We start from the raw sequence: 14,514 nt of genomic DNA, 5'->3' as shown, positions 1-14,514 counted from the left end.
CCCTTCCGGCCCGCCCCGCGCCCGCACCATAGAGTCGGGCCGCCCGCTGTCACAGAGCGGCGCCAAGCGGGGCCAGAGCGGCTGCAGGGGAGGGGGTATTATGGCGGCGGCCAGGGTGAGGGCTGAGGGGGGTGGGGGGGAACTGGAATTACTGGGAGAGATGGGGGTGGTGGGACAAAGGGAGATGGGGGGGAGGAGGAGGGAAGAGAGGGGGGGCTGGGGGGTGGGAGTAGAGTGGGATGGGGCTTATGGGATGGGAGCCTGGGGAGGCAGAAGGGTTTGGGGGGGGGGGGCTGTGGGATGGGAACAGCATGGGATGGGGTCTGGGGGAGCAGCAGGGTTTAGGGGGGCTATGGGATTGGGGGTTATAAGGACTGAGGGGGCTGTGGGATCAGGAGCTTCAGGGTCTGGGGGGGGCTGTGGGATGGGAAGAGCATGGGATGGGGGTCGAGGGGAGCAGCAGGGTTTAGGGGGGCTGTGGGATGGGGATTGGGGGTTATTAGGACTGAGGGGGCTGTGGGATCAGGAGCTTTGGGGTCTGGGGGGGGCTGTGGGATGGGAACAGCATGGGATGGGGGTCTGGGGGAGCAGCAGGGTTTAGGGGGGCTGTGGGATTGGGGGTTATGGGGACTGAGGGGGGTGTGGGATCAGGAGCTTCAGGGTCTGGGGCGGGCTGTGGGATGGGAAGAGCATGGGATGGGGTCTGGGGGAGCAGCAGGGTTTAGGGGGGCTGTGGGATGGGGATTGGGGGTTATTAGGACTGAGGGGGCTGTGGGATCAGGAGCTTTGGGGTCTGGGGGGGGCTGTGGGATGGGAACAGCATGGGATGGGGGTCTGGGGGAGCAGCAGGGTTTAGGGGGGCTGTGGGATTGGGGGTTATGGGGACTGAGGGGGGTGTGGGATCAGGAGCTTCAGGGTCTGGGGCGGGCTGTGGGATGGGAAGAGCATGGGATGGGGTCTGGGGGAGCAGCGGGATCTGGGGAGCTCTGGGATGAGGATTAGGGTTATGGGGACTGAGGGGGCTGTGGGATCAGGAGCTTCAGGGTCTGGGGGGGCGGTGGGATGGGGCCAGCAGGATCTGGGGGTGCGTGTGTGCTAGGGATCTCCTTGGCCCCACTGTGCTGGGACCACCGGGTCTGCTATCCCCTGCCTTGTTCGTGTTCCGTTCGCAGGTCTGCTCCTTGTCCAGGCTGGCTCTGGGCCGGCACATCTTGGGGCCAGCGTGCCTGCAGCGTGGCTACCGTGGGGCCTCCCCACCAGACTCGGGCAAGGACGTGCTGGAGATCCCCTTGCCCCCCTGGCAGGAGCGGCCGGACGAGCCGCTGGAGACCAAGAGAGCCCGATTGCTCTACGAGAGCCGGAAAAGGGGGATGCTGGAGAATTGCATCCTGCTCAGGTGAGGAGCTGAGCGCCCATCCTCCTCGCGGCTTCTCAGCCACTTCCAGCTCTTCTTCCACTTTCCCTGTGTCCTCAGTCCCAGGCTCTTCTCTCCTTCCTGCCAGCGTAATTTTAGGGCAAGGGCTAACATCAGTCCTGGGGAGCTGATGGAGAGAGGCTGGGTGAGGCGAGGGTGCAGTTCAGTTCCTTAAAGGTGTTTCCAGGTTTTTAATTAACAAGGAAGAGTCCCAAGTGCCGCACGGAAGTGTTTAATGAGGTAGTGCGCCCCATAATCCAAACCCAAAGGAGATGTCACCAGAGGAAATGTAACCAGTGGGGTGAGGGAGGCGATCCGGCCCCTCTGCTCCGCTCGGGGAGACCCACCTGGAGCCCCGAGTCCAGTTCTGGATCCTCAGCACAGGGAGGACACGGAGCTGCTGGAGGGAGTGCAGAGGAGGCCACGGAGATGATCCGAGGGCTGGAGAACCTCCTGTGCGAGGAGAGAGTTGGGGTTGTTGAGGCTGGAGAAGAGAAGGCTGCGGGGAGACCTTAGAGGAGCTTCCAGGACTGAAAGGGGCTCCAGGAAAGCTGGGGAGGGGCTCTGGATCAGGCAGGGCAGGGACAGGATGAGTTTGGAGCTGAAAGAGTGGAGATGGAGATGAAGATGGAGATGGAGATGAGATCTTGGGAAGAAATTCTTCACTGTGAGGGTGGGGAGGCTCAGGTTGCCCAGAGCAGGGGTGGCTGCCCCATCCCTGGAGGGGTTCAAGGCCAGGTTGGATGGGGTTTGGAGCCCCTGATCCAGTGGGAGGTGTCCCTGCACATGGCAGGGGTGGAACTAGATGGACTTCGAAGTCGCTTCCGGCCCCACTCATTCCATGAGTCTACGATTCTTTGTGGTGTTGTTTGGAGGACAGAAGGCTGGGCTGTTGGATCAATCACCACAAGAGCCTTACTCGCGTAAGGAGCTGTTGCTAGGTAGGATGGAGCAGAGCCAGACGTGCACGGGAGCTCTGGACGAAGCTCCAGTCCTTTGGGAAAGCTGTATGCAGATTCTGGGATGTCTGGAGGAGGCAAAACCAGTTGGGTTTCAGGACTGAAGTCGTGGTTAATGGAGAACAGGCTGGGGCTGAAGGCAACAACTAGGTCGCTTTGGTTCTGGGTCTTCTGGCATGCATAGAATCAGAGAATCATAGAATCACCAGGTTGGAAAAGACCCATTGGATCATCGAGTCCAACCATTCCCATCAATCACTAACCCATGTCCCTCAGCACCTCGTCCACCCGGCCCTTAAACCCCTCCAGGGAAGGGGACTCAACCCCCTCCCTGGGCAGCCTCGGACACTGCCCAGTGACCCTTTCCGCGAAAAGTTTTTTCCTGCTGTCCAGCGTGACCCTCCCCTGGTGGAGCTTGAGGCTCTTCCTCTACCCACCCATCCTCATCCACCCCTTTTCCAGCCTCTTTGCAAAGGAGAACCTGAACCGCATGAGTGAGCAGCAGCTGAACCTCTACGACCGGCTCATCAATGAGCCCAGCAACGACTGGGACATCTACTACTGGGCCACAGGTACCACCCGTTGTCCTCCCCTCTCCGGCCAAGGCAGCACCATCATTCGAAGCTGTAGGAGCTGGGCTGGGTGGGATGAACGGGGGCTTTGGAGCAAGATGAAACTGTTCTTTTGCTCTTTCTACCTCAGAAGCCAAGCCACCGCCGGCCGAGTTTGAGAACGACGTGATGGCCATGCTGCAAGAGTTTGCCAAGAACAAGAAAAAGGAGCAGAGGCTGCGGCAGCCAGACTTGGAATATCTCTTTGAGCCACCTCGCTGATGGAGGGGCCACCAACTCCCTCTCCATCCCCCTGGAGCAGGCAAGGGACACAGAGCCCTGTGGAAACACCGTTGTTGTCCTCGATGTTCTCTCCTGTGGACTTAGGGCAGGATGAATAAAGCTGTGGCTGCTACCAGTGCTGCTCCAGCTGCATTGTGGGTGCAGGGCGCTGGTTTTTGGTGTTCCTCAGGAAGGAAGCGGTGATCCAGCCTAGGAGAAGGCTGGCTGGAAACTGCCTGGAGGAGAAGGACCTGGGGGGGTTGGTTGAACAGGAGCCAGCAGGGGCCCAGGGGGCCAAGAAGGCCAAGGGCATCTGGGCTTGGATCAGACCTGGCGTGGCCAGCAGGGCCAGGGAGGTTCTTCTCCCTCTGGCCTCGGCCCTGGGGAGAGCGCTCCTCGAATCCTGGGGTCGGTGCTGGGCCCCTCCCCACCAGAAGGATGTTGAGGCTCTGGAGCGAGTGCAGAGAAGAGAACGGAGCTGGGGAAGGGGCTGGAGAAGAAGAGGAGCGGCTGAGAGAGCTGGGGGGGTTCAGCCTGGAGAAGAGGAGGCTGAGGGGAGACCTCATTGCTCTCTGCAACTCCCTGAGAGGAGGTTGTGGAGAGGAGGGAGCTGGGCTCTTCTCCCAAGGGACAGGGGACAGGACGAGAGGGAATGGCCTCAAGCTCCACCAGGGGAGGCTCAGGCTGGACATTAGGAAGAAATATTTCCTGGCAAGGGTGATTGGGCAGTGTCCGAGGCTGCCCAGGGAGGGGGTTGAGTCCCCTTCCCTGGAGGGGTTTAAGGGCCGGGTGGCCGAGGTGCTGAGGGACATGGGTTAGTGATTGATGGGGATGGTTGGACTCGATGATCCCGTGGGTCTCTTCCAACCTGGTGATTCTATGATTCTATGAACCCATCCTGCTCCCATCCTCATGTTCCCTCATGCTGTCCCCACACAGGGTTTGCCCAAGGTGGGTCACCCCATCCCGCTCCTCTCCCAAGGGCAGCAGGTGCCGCGAGTGATCCGGGCCGGCTTGCCGGGACAAGATTGTGCTATCAGGGGGAGGAATAAAGCCTGGAAGGAGGTTTCCTGGGTCCATTGTCCTTGTCACCCCTGGCTCCCCAACACCTGGAGGAGGGGCTGTGGTTCGCTTTGGGGGGTGCTGCTGTCCCCCTAAACCAGCCAGGAGGATCTTGGGGGGGGATTGTGTGGTGCTGCCTGGCCAGCAGCCACTGGGGGGCTCTCTAATCCAGCTTTTCCAGCTCGGGAGCGGATGACACAGCTTCTTTGCGGCTGGGAAGAAGCAGGGAGGGGGCGAGGAGGAGGAAGGGGAGGCCCGAGGTGGGTCCCAGCCCTGCAGGCAGCGGGGGGGCTCGGGGGGGTCCCGAGGGATGTGAGCAGAGTGGAGCCCCCATAACCCGAGGGGGCGTGGCCAAGCGAGGGGGCGTGGCCTCATGTCCCTGGCATAGCAACCAGAGGGGGCGTGGCCTCTCGGTGGGCGTGGCCTCTCGTCTTCCCCATAGACATAACAGCCGGAGGGGCGTGGCCTAACGGTGGGCGTGGCCTCTCATGCTCCCTATAGGCATGACGGGGGGGCGTGGTCTATATGTGGGCGGGGCCTATGGGGCGGGGCCTCCCTGTGGGCGTGGACCCCTGCTCCCCATAGGCGTGACAGCCGGGGGCGTGGCCTCCAGGGAGAGGGGGCGTGGCCTCCAGGGAGAGGGGGCGTGGCCTCCAGGGAGAGGGGGCGTGGCCTCCAGGGAGAGGGGCGTGGCCTCCAGGGAGAGGGGGCGTGGCCTCCAGGGAGAGGGGGCGTGGCCTCCAGGGAGAGGGGGCGTGGCCTCCAGGGAGAGGGGGCGTGGCCTCCAGGGAGAGGGGGCGTGGCCTCCAGGGAGAGGGGGCGTGGCCTCCAGGGAGAGGGGGCGTGGCCTCCAGGGAGAGGGGGCGTGGCCTCCAGGGAGAGGGGGCGTGGCCTCCAGGGAGAGGGGGCGTGGCCTCCAGGGAGAGGGGGCGTGGCCTCCAGGGAGAGGGGGCGTGGCCTCCAGGGAGAGGGGGGAGAGGGAGGGGCGTGTCCCCTCGGGGGGGGGGGGGGGTGGCGTGTCCCAGAGGGGGGCGCGTGTCCCCCTCGGGGGCGGGGGGGGGGGGGGGCGCGTGTCCCCCAGGGGGGGGGGCGCGTGTCCCCCGGGGGGGGGGGGGGGGCGCGTGTCCCCCGGGGGGGGGGGGGGGGCGCGTGTCCCCCGGGGGGGGCGTGTCCCCCGGGGGGGGCGTGTCCCCCGGGGGGGGCGTGTCCCGGCGTTGCCATGGCAGCGGAGGATGCTGTGCGGCCGCCATGGGCAGCGGCGGCTCCGCGGGGCGCGGGCCTCGCGTGGCGGTGGCCGAAGGCCCCGAGGGGCTGGAGCAGCGGCTGGAGCTGCGGGGCCGGCAGCTGCCCGAGGAGCTGTGGGCGCAGCGGGGGCTGCGCAAGCTCTACCTGAGCGGGGCCGGCCTGCGGGACCTGCCGCCCGAGCTGGACTCCCTGCAGCACCTCCGCACCCTCGCCCTCGACGGCAACGAGCTGCTGGAGGTGCCCGAGGCGCTGTGCTACCTGCCCCGCTTGGCGCACCTTTACCTGGGCCGCAACGGGCTGCAGGGCCTGCCGCCGGCCTTCGCTCGCCTGCAGAACCTGCGCTGCCTCTGGCTCGAGGGCAACTTCCTCGCCCGCTTCCCCCTCGCCCTCCTGCGCCTCCCCGAGCTGCGCAGCCTCCAGCTCGGCGACAACCGCCTGAGCCGCCTCCCCGAGGGGCTGCCCCGCATGGCCGGCCTGCGCGGCCTCTGGCTCTACGGCAACCGCTTCGAGGAGTTTCCCCCCGTCCTCCTGCGCCTGGCTCGCCTCCGCGTCCTCGACCTGGACCGCAACCGCATCGCCCGCTTCCCCGACCTGCTCTGCCTCGCCGAGCTCTCCCTCCTCTCCTACGACCATAACCCCGTCCGGCGGCCGCCCCGCGTGGCCCGTTCCGTCCGCCTGGTGGGCGAAGGGGCGCAGGAGTTCATGGAAGCGCGGCGGGAGCGCCTGCAGAGCCTCCCGAAGCCCGAAGAAGAGGAGGAGGAAGGCCCCGAGAACCCCGCTGCGGCCCCCGGGGATGAATCCCCGCTCCTGGAAAACGGGGAGAGCGATTTTGCGGCTCCGCCGGGCTCCCCAGGGGAAACGTGAGCCGCCTCGCCGCAGCCGGACACCCGCAGGGGGATGGGGAGCATCCACCCAGCTCCCAGGGATCAGCTTCCTAGGGCTGGGGAAGAAGGAAGCCTCGACACGAAGGGAAATAGAGCCTGAGAACCAGCATCTCCCAGCCAGGACGGCAAAGAGCTGCCCCCTGGATGGATCCCCAGGGCTCGTGGGGCTCTGTTGGGATCCCCGAGCCCACCTTAAAGCATCCCATGTAACCACAGGGTGCCTTGGATGGGGAAAAACAGCCCTCTGCCCTCTTGGGGGGGGCCCCCCAGACCCCATTTACCTGCCAGACAGGTGCTGCTGAGAGCCAGGTGTCCCCCACCACGAGCACAGGGACCTTCCTCCCCCTTTGCTCCCTGCTCTGTGGGGCAGGACAGGCAAAAGCAACGCTGTTTGCATCCATTCCCCACAGATCCCATCGCCCTAAAGAGCGTCAAGGTTTGAGACCAAACACACCGACCCCCTTCTCAACCTTGTTCTGCTGCTGGAATCGGGCTGGAGGACATAGAGGGGTCCCTATGGGGCTCCTCGCAGCCTTCAGGTTTGGGAAGGAGCTGATGGAAACCTCAACCTGGGCACAAGAGCTGCTCATCTCAAGCCTGGCAAGGGTTTTGCCTCTATGGGAAGAGGAGCCCCAGCTCCAAAGCCGGGGCTGTTGCCTTGCCCTTCCTCTTCCCTTCCCCGTTTGCCCCAAACTCAAGCAATAAAAAGCACAAACCCAAGAAAAACCGGTGTGAGAGAAAGGTGATGGGGTCTGTTCTCCAGAGGGGCTGTGTGGGAGCGGCTCAAAACGCATCCTGGTGCACCATCACGTCTTACGTTGAGCATCGCAGGGATTCCCGTTTCCCTCTGCATCTCCCAGCTCGGCCGCGCCGGCATCGAACGCTTCTTCCGAGGGCTGGAGCTTGCTGGAGGTTTCAGACCGCGCATCCGCTTTTAATTGCGCTGGGGTTTGGGGTTGGGGGCTGGGAGGCAGCCAGCGCTCCTGCCACATCCTCTCCCACACTCATGGCGTGGACGCTGCCTGGATTTTTGCCTCCTCTCCTCGCTCCGCAGTGGGAACCGCGGCTATTTTAGACCTGGTGGAGCATCCTCAGCTGTGGGTGCGCAGGATCTACCGGTGTTGGCTCCTCCAGCAGCAGAGGCTGATGAAACCCTCACCTTCCCAGTAGATACAAAGCTCCATTTCCATCCAAAGTCAGATGGTGGGTTTGGGGCTCAGCTCCCTCTTTCCCCTCAGGTTTGGGGCTGCTCGTGGGGGTCAGGTACAAGGTTTATAGTGGGATGGGGAAGGTGGGACCTGGGGTGCTGAGCACAACAGCGAGTGCCTCCCAGACCCCAAAGATGCGCTGGGCTCCTGCCATCAATCCCGGGTGCTGCTGCTTTGCCTGGGGAGACACCACTGCTAATTAGCAGGTAATTATCCATCGCCTTAGCCCCACAGGAGAATTTTCCACCTGGCACAACCAGCTCTGTGCAAACCCTACCAGGGGACCTGTGCTTAGAGGGCGAGGGGGGCAGGTGGCCCTGGGTGCCACCAGCCTGTCCCTGAAGCAGAGACCAAATCCAAAAGCTCTGACACCTGGGGAGGGGGTTTCTTCCCTACAACCTTTTCCTACTGACTTGCAGGCTCTAGCTGGGGAAGGAGATACCCTGAGGTCCAAACACCGGTGGCAACCATCGCGGTGACACCAGGAGCTGCTCCAGCCAGTGGAAACCTCACAGGTTTTGGTTGCGCACAAGGATTTTGTGGCTTGCTGGCGCCGCCGAGGCGTGTGCTCGGTGCATCATCCATACGTCTGTCTCTATATATATCCCTGCCTACTCGCCCGGTCCCTACGTACGACTGTTTTGTGGCCTCGCCGCAACTGGGATCACGCTGCTAATTCCATCTGGTCCCGCTGGCTGCGAACACAAAGGAAAGGGGCTTGGGAATTGCTGCGGCTCAGACCCGTTCCGGGCAACGGGAGCATCGAGATCGCTGCGCAGCGCCGAGCGTGTTTGCTTTTGAGCGTGTTCGAAGATGCAGAGGGATAAAAGAAACCCAGCTCTGGCGGAACGCAGCTCGGAGAGCGGCTGGGCTCTGGAATCGAGGCAACCGGGAGCTTGTAGCTGCCAAAGCCTCATCAAGCCCAGGTTCCGAAGCTTCCCCAGCTCAGGTTCCACCAGGAGCAGGATGGGTGGAAGAAGCAGCGAGACCCTCTCTTCTGGGATGGAGGAGCCAGCCAGGGGACAGCCCTGTCCCCTCCTATTCCCTAAGCCACCTCTTCCTCTGCATCCCAGTGTCTGAAGGGTGGATCTGGAGTGATGCTGTGCTGGCCACAGGGAGCACAAGAGCCAGAATGGGTCCAAGAAGAGTGACCTACCCTCCTCTGGGATGGAGGAGCCATCTAAGGGACTTCCTTGTCCCCTCCTATTCCTTAAGCCACCTCTTCCACCACATCCCAGTGCCTGAAGGGTAGATCTGGAGTGATGCCGTGCTGGGCACAGGGAGCACAAGAGCCAGAATGGGTCCAAGAAGCAGTGACCCCCCCTCCTCTGGGGGGGAGAAGCCAGTTAGGGGCCAGCCCTGTCCCCTCCTATTCCTTAAGCCACCTCTTCCACTGCATCCCAGTGCCTGAAGGGTGGATCTGGAGGGATCCTGTGGATCTGTGGATGCTGGAGAGCACAGGAGACAGTGCCTGAAGGGAGGATCTGGGGGGATGCTGGGGATCTGGGGGGATGCTGGAGGGATGCTGTGCTGGAGGCCACAGGAGACGCGGCTCTCCTGCCATCCCCACGTTTGGAGTTTCTTTTATTTATTCAAGAGCAGCGCTCGGTGAATTATTTAACTGAGCTACTCGAGCCTTCGCGATAGCAGCCAGCGCCTGGGCTCACAGGCAGCTGCTGTCCCCCCCACCTCACCAATATCTGCTCAGGACATGCTCCTCTGTCTTTGTGTCCCCTCCCAAAACAACATTCCAGTCCCTTTCCCCCCCTCAAGGGACTCACCGGTTGTGTCACCTGGCTCAGCGCAGGCTGGAGGTGTCAGCGTTGTCCTCCAAGGCTGGGAGGACCCCAAAACCCCCATGGAGACTGTGACACTGAGCCACCTCCCTGCACAACCTCCCCTTGCAGCCACCTTCAGAAAGAGCTTCTGGCTAGGCCTGCTCTTAATGAGCCCTCATTAATTACCCTCATTAGCAGGCCCAGGTGGGCCAGGTGGCTTGCATTGTCCCCTCCCTTTGCAGGGACCCTTCAGAGGGTCCCTCCTCTTCTGCTGGGAAGGGGGGTGTCACTCAGAGCTAGGAGGGATGCTCAGAGTTGGGGAGGGACGCTCAGAGCTGGGGGGGACGCTCAGAGCTGGGGGGGGATGCTCAGAGCTAGGAGGGATGCTCAGAGCTGGGGGGGATGCTCAGAGCTGGGGGGGACGCTCAGAGCTGGGGGGATGCTCAGAGCTAGGAGGGACGCTTAGAGCTTGGAGGGGATGCTTAGAGCTTGGGGGGATGCTCAGAGCTGGGGGGATGCTCAGAGCTAGGAAGGACGCTTAGAGCTTGGGGGGGATGCTCAGAGCTGGGGGGGATGCTCAGAGCTGGGGGGGGGATGCTCAGAGTTGGGGGGGATGCTCAGAGTTGGGGGGATGCTCAGAGCTAGGAGGGATGCTTAGAGCTTGCGGGGGATGCTCAGAGCTGGGGGGGACGCTCAGAGCTGGGGGGGATGCTCAGAGCTGGGGGGGACGCTCAGAGCTAGGAGGGATGCTTAGAGCTTGGGGGGGACGCTCAGAGCTGGGGGGGGATGCTCAGAGTTGGGGGGGATGCTCAGAGCTAGGAGGGATGCTCAGAGCTGGGGGGATGCTCAGAGCTGGGAGGGACGCTCAGAGCTGGGGGGGATGCTGGGGTGGATGCTCGGTGCTGGGGGGCACCCCCCCAACCCCCCCAAACCCAGACACAAGCCACGCTGGCAGTTACTGACTGTCCTTTATTACTGAGAACAAGGGCTGCCTCCAGAAAACGAGGGGCCCCGCTCCCCAAAAATAGGAGTCTGCAAAGAAGGCGCCTCAACCCGCGCCCCCCCAGCCCCCCCCGCGGTGCCAACCCCGGCCTCCTGCCAGAAAAGGGGGGGACGGTGGCACCAAAGCCACCGGCAGCGGGTGGCATCGCCAGCCAGGCATCCCCTCGCTGGGCTTTTGTCTCTGTTTTTCTGGTTTTTCTTTTTTTTTCTTGTTCTTTTTTAAGTTTTCCCTTTTTTTTGTCTTTTTTTCCTGTTTTTTAATTTTTTTCCTATTTTTTGACTTTTTTCCCTGGGTTTTTTTTGTCTTTTTTTCCTGTTTTTTTTTGTATTTTTTCCTGTTTTTTTGTCTTTTTTTCCTGTTTTTTTGTCTTTTTTCCTGGTTTTTTTGGTCCTTTTTTTCCTGTATGTTGTCTTTTTTCCTGTTTTTTTATTTTTTTCCTATTTTTTGACTTTTTTCCTGTTTTTTTGTCTTTTTTCCTGTTTTTTTGTCTTTTTATCCTTTTTTTTGTCTTTTTTCCTGGTTTTTTTGGTCCTTTTTTCCTGTTCATTGTCTTTTTTCCCTGTTTGTTGTATTTTTCCTGTTTTTTTTTCCTGTTTCTTGTCTTTTTTTCCTGTTTGTTGTATTTTTCCTGGGTTTTTTTCCTGTTTCTTGTCTTTTTTTCCTGTTTGTTGTATTTTTCCTGTTTTTTTTCCTGTTTCTTGTCTTTTTTTTCCTGTTTCTTGTCTTTTTTTCCTGTTTCTTGTCTTTTTTTCCTGATTTTTTGTCTTTTTTTTCCTGTTTCTTGTCTTTTTTTCCTGTTTCTTGTCTTTTTTTTCCTTTTTCTTGTCTTTTTTCCTGTTTCTTGTTTTTTTTCCCCGTTTTTTGTCTTTTTTTTCTTGTTCCTTGTCTTTTTTTATCCCGTTTTTGCTGTATTTGACACACCAGTTGGATGTTACCGTCACACGAAGAAGAGAGATACCTGAACAAGATCACGGCTAAGAGCTCTAGAGTCAAAAATGAAAACACAAGCCCCAAGAAGCCGATCGCGGACGAGAAAAAACCTTCCCGGAGGAGCAGGAGATGCCCCAGGGGTGATGGGCGAGCACCCAGCTTAGCCCCCATCCATGAGGGGCTCAAGATGCTCAACCTCGGGGTGCCCCGACCCTCCCACCCCTCGGTTCCGGCGCGTAAATCTCTTCTTTTATGGTAAAAAAAGAGAGGATATGATAAAAATACAAATGTCCCTAAAAGCGTTATTATTACTGTAGTAGCAGTTTTATGACTTCACTCCAGATTGTCCAAAAAATTCGTCTCGGAGAGGAACCAACGGCGCTTCCCAACCCGTTGCCGGTGCGGCCGCCGCGTCCCGAGGTGGCACCACCGCGGGTGTCACCCACGTCCCTCTCGTCGAGGAGGAGGAACGAGCAGCCTGGGCACCTCGAGGACTTTAGGGGTGCGGCGGAGGAGCCCCATGGAGCAGCTCGAGGGGTGCTTCCCACCCCAGAGGAGACGTGTTGGGTGCTGGCACGCGCCACGGCCAAGGGATGATGGTGAAACACGCTCCATCACGGCTCCTGGCTGGACACGGCTGCCCCGTAGGGGACAACCAGGGGTCGGGGGGCTCGGTGACACCTTCAGGAGGGGCGAAGGGCGGCGGGTGCCATGGGGGGAGTAGGAAGACTGAGAATGGGGACCCTTGGCCAGGTGAGGTGGCAACCCTTGGGGGGCACCTGGTTGCCTCTGGGCTCGCTCGGGGTGCCCCTAGGTGGCTGCGCCCTACCTGAGATGGCTGCGGAGGTGGCAGCGCCCACCTGTCCCCTCCTCCCGAAGTCCCCATCGGGACCCCAAACCTGGAGGGGGCTCCACGTCCCCGGCACGGGGCTGGTGAAGCCCACAGGAGGACCCCCACACCTTGGCCACCGCACCCTCACCTTGTGCCAGTCCTGGGGGAGCGAGAGGCACCGGTGTCACCTTTTGGGGACGGGAACGGGTGGGGACGTGTCTCATCCCACCCCACGCTGCTCTGGTCCAGGATGCCACCAGCACAGGGTGGCGGGGAGGAGACACAGATTCCATCTGTCCCCCCTTCAGGAGATGCTCCAAGCCCCACGGATGGTCCCAGGTGGGTCTGTCCCTGCATTTGGGGAGCTCTCGTTTTGGGGTCCAGCACACGTATCCCAGGTGCCAACTGGTGTGGGCACCACGGAGACGCTGCTGGCCTCGGAGATGCCACCTTACCAGGTTGGGGACAACGATGCTCGCTCCATCCTTCATTCCCAAGGACCTCAGTGGTTGGCACAGGGTTTATGGGGGTCCCGGAGCATCCCTGGTGCCTTGGTCAGCCCGGCTGGAAGGGGCTGGGATGCTGTGGGGCTCAGCATCCCCTTGGGGTGTCCCCAGCTTTTTGGGGACATGGCGGGGGACAGCCCCAGGATGGGCTTCTTGACCTCACACCGAGCCTGGAGACGGAGGTAAAGCATCAAACCCGGCTGAAGGCAGTGCACTAACGAGCCCGCTTTGGCTAACGAACTGAGACATGGCTTCCGATCCCAGGAGCCCGCGCCTGGGGACGAGGATGGGCATGGGGGACGAGGAAGGGCATGGGGGATGAGGAAGGGCACGGAGGGGGCTCCACAGCCCCGCTCGGGCGACGCTGACGGCTCGGAGAGGTTTTATTGAGCTGAAAGGAGAGGAAAAGTGGGGACCCCCTCTTGCCCCCACAGCCTGGCCCCCTGAAATTGAGGGGGTGGGGGGGGGGGTGAGGCCAGGGAGGGGCTGAGGAGCTCCCAGGGAGCAGGGCTGGAAGGATTTGCAGACGTCCTGCCTGGTGACGAGGACGGGGACGGGGAGGTCACCCTTCTTGGCCAGGGGTCCTGTGCGCCCTCCGTGCCCAAAAGGATGAGATGGAGGGGCTGGGGGTGGGGGGGTGTCCGTCCCCCTCCTACCGCAGGGTCCCTGTGAACTGAGATGATGGGGACTGGGAAAGGGGGGGACCCCCAGCCCCGCAGTCCTGGGGCGCTCAGGCCTTCAGCTGGTGCCACTGTGCCACCGCCTGCCGGGGACGAGCGATCATGTCCTTCCAGTGCTTCACCTCCCCGGGGCCGCTCTTCCAGGACAGGTAGATCTGTGGGGACACGAAAGCCTTGGACCCACAGCTCTGCTCCCAACCCTTCCAGACGAGCATCGCGAGGAGCGGCTGAGGGACCTGGGGATGTTCAGCCTGGAGAAGAGGAGGCTGAGGGGGGACCTCATTGCTCTCTCCAACTCCCTGAGAGGAGGTTGTGGAGAGGAGGGAGCTGGGCTCTTCTCCCAAGAGACAGGAAGAGAGGGAATGACCTCAAAGTGCACCAGGGGAGGCTCAGAGTGGACATCAGGAACAATTTCTTCACCAAAAGGATCATCGAGCACTGGAACAGCTGCCCAGGGCGGTGGTGGAACCCCCGTCGCTGGAAGGGGTTCAAAAGATGGGTAGATGAGGTGCTCAGGGATCTGGTTTAGTCGTGGACAGGGACGGTTGGGCTTGATGACCTCAAAGGTCTTTTCCAACCAAGTGATTCTATGATTCTATCCACATCCCACTCCCCAGCGCCGCTTCTTTGACCTTCAACCTCTTCCTTCCCAACCCTCCAGCAGGTGCCTCTGGCAGCGGGCACTGGCCCTGGGTGGAAACTATATTTCTCCATATATTTCTCCATCCTGCGTGTGCCCTCCCCGCAGCTGACAGCTTTAATGCAAAGTGGAGACATGGAATTGTTGGAATGGTTTGGGTTGGAAGGGACCTCAAAGCCCATCCAGTTCCATCCCCAGGGACACCTCCCACTGGATCAGGGGCTCCAAGCCCCATCCAACCTGGCCTGGAACCCCTCCAGTGATGGGGCAGCCACCCCTGCTCTGGGCAGCCTGAGCCTCCCCATCCTCACAGTGAAGAATTTCTTCCTAATGTCTCATCTAAATCTTCCCCTTCCAATTTAAAGCTGTTCCTCCTCATCTTGTCACTCCAGGCCCTTGGAAAAAGTTGCTCCCCAGCTTTCCTGGAGCCCCTTTCAGTCCTGGAAGCTGCTCTAAGGTCTCCCCACAGCCTTCTTTTCTCCAGCCTCAACAACCCCAACTCTCTCCTCGCACAGGAGGTTCTCCAGCCCTCGGATCATC

At 61.0% G+C, this 14,514-nt stretch overlaps 3 protein-coding genes across 7 annotated transcripts in view; 2 read left to right on the top strand and 1 right to left on the bottom strand.

The window, feature by feature from the left end:
• Positions 1–28: 28 nt before the first annotated feature.
• On the top strand, positions 29–3,339 carry SDHAF2 (succinate dehydrogenase complex assembly factor 2). Its single transcript, XM_069857319.1, has 4 exons — positions 29–115; positions 1,173–1,396; positions 2,836–2,945; positions 3,076–3,339. Exons 1-4 carry the CDS (start codon positions 101–103, stop codon positions 3,204–3,206), a joined length of 480 nt encoding a protein of 159 aa, XP_069713420.1. The 5' UTR covers positions 29–100; the 3' UTR covers positions 3,207–3,339.
• A 2,177-nt stretch (positions 3,340–5,516) lies between these two features.
• LRRC10B (leucine rich repeat containing 10B) lies at positions 5,517–6,377 on the top strand. The gene has a single exon (XM_069857293.1). The coding sequence runs from the start codon at positions 5,517–5,519 to the stop codon at positions 6,375–6,377; it is 861 nt and encodes a 286-aa protein (XP_069713394.1).
• Positions 6,378–13,343: 6,966 nt separating this feature from the next.
• The window catches only part of SYT7 (synaptotagmin 7), a 35,879-nt gene continuing 34,708 nt past the window's right edge, over positions 13,344–14,514 (bottom strand). For all 5 annotated transcript variants that reach the window (XM_069857241.1, XM_069857243.1, XM_069857242.1 and 2 more), the window contains one exon: positions 13,344–13,489. In XM_069857241.1, coding sequence (XP_069713342.1) covers positions 13,385–13,489 — 105 coding nt within the window. In that variant the 3' untranslated portion in view covers positions 13,344–13,384. The remainder of the gene's footprint in view (positions 13,490–14,514) is intronic.

Source organism: Phaenicophaeus curvirostris, chromosome 5, assembly GCF_032191515.1.
Source record: "Phaenicophaeus curvirostris isolate KB17595 chromosome 5, BPBGC_Pcur_1.0, whole genome shotgun sequence".
In the NCBI taxonomy this organism is placed as follows: domain Eukaryota; kingdom Metazoa; phylum Chordata; class Aves; order Cuculiformes; family Cuculidae; genus Phaenicophaeus; species Phaenicophaeus curvirostris.
Note: the sequence above shows the minus strand (reverse complement) of the source record. Positions and strands in the feature narration are given on the sequence as shown.

What these genes read in the sequence shown, in the direction of transcription:
- SDHAF2 (XM_069857319.1), top strand. An exon ending in GAGAATTGCATCCTGCTCAG is followed by an intron (nt 1,397 to 2,835) that starts GTGAGGAGCTGA and finishes CCCCTTTTCCAG; the next exon opens with CCTCTTTGCAAAGGAGAACC. An exon ending in CATCTACTACTGGGCCACAG is followed by an intron (nt 2,946 to 3,075) that starts GTACCACCCGTT and finishes TTTCTACCTCAG; the next exon opens with AAGCCAAGCCACCGCCGGCC.
- LRRC10B (XM_069857293.1), top strand. Translation starts at nt 5,517, where the DNA reads ATGGGCAGCGGCGGCTCCGCGGGGCGCGGGCCTCGCGTGGCGGTGGCC.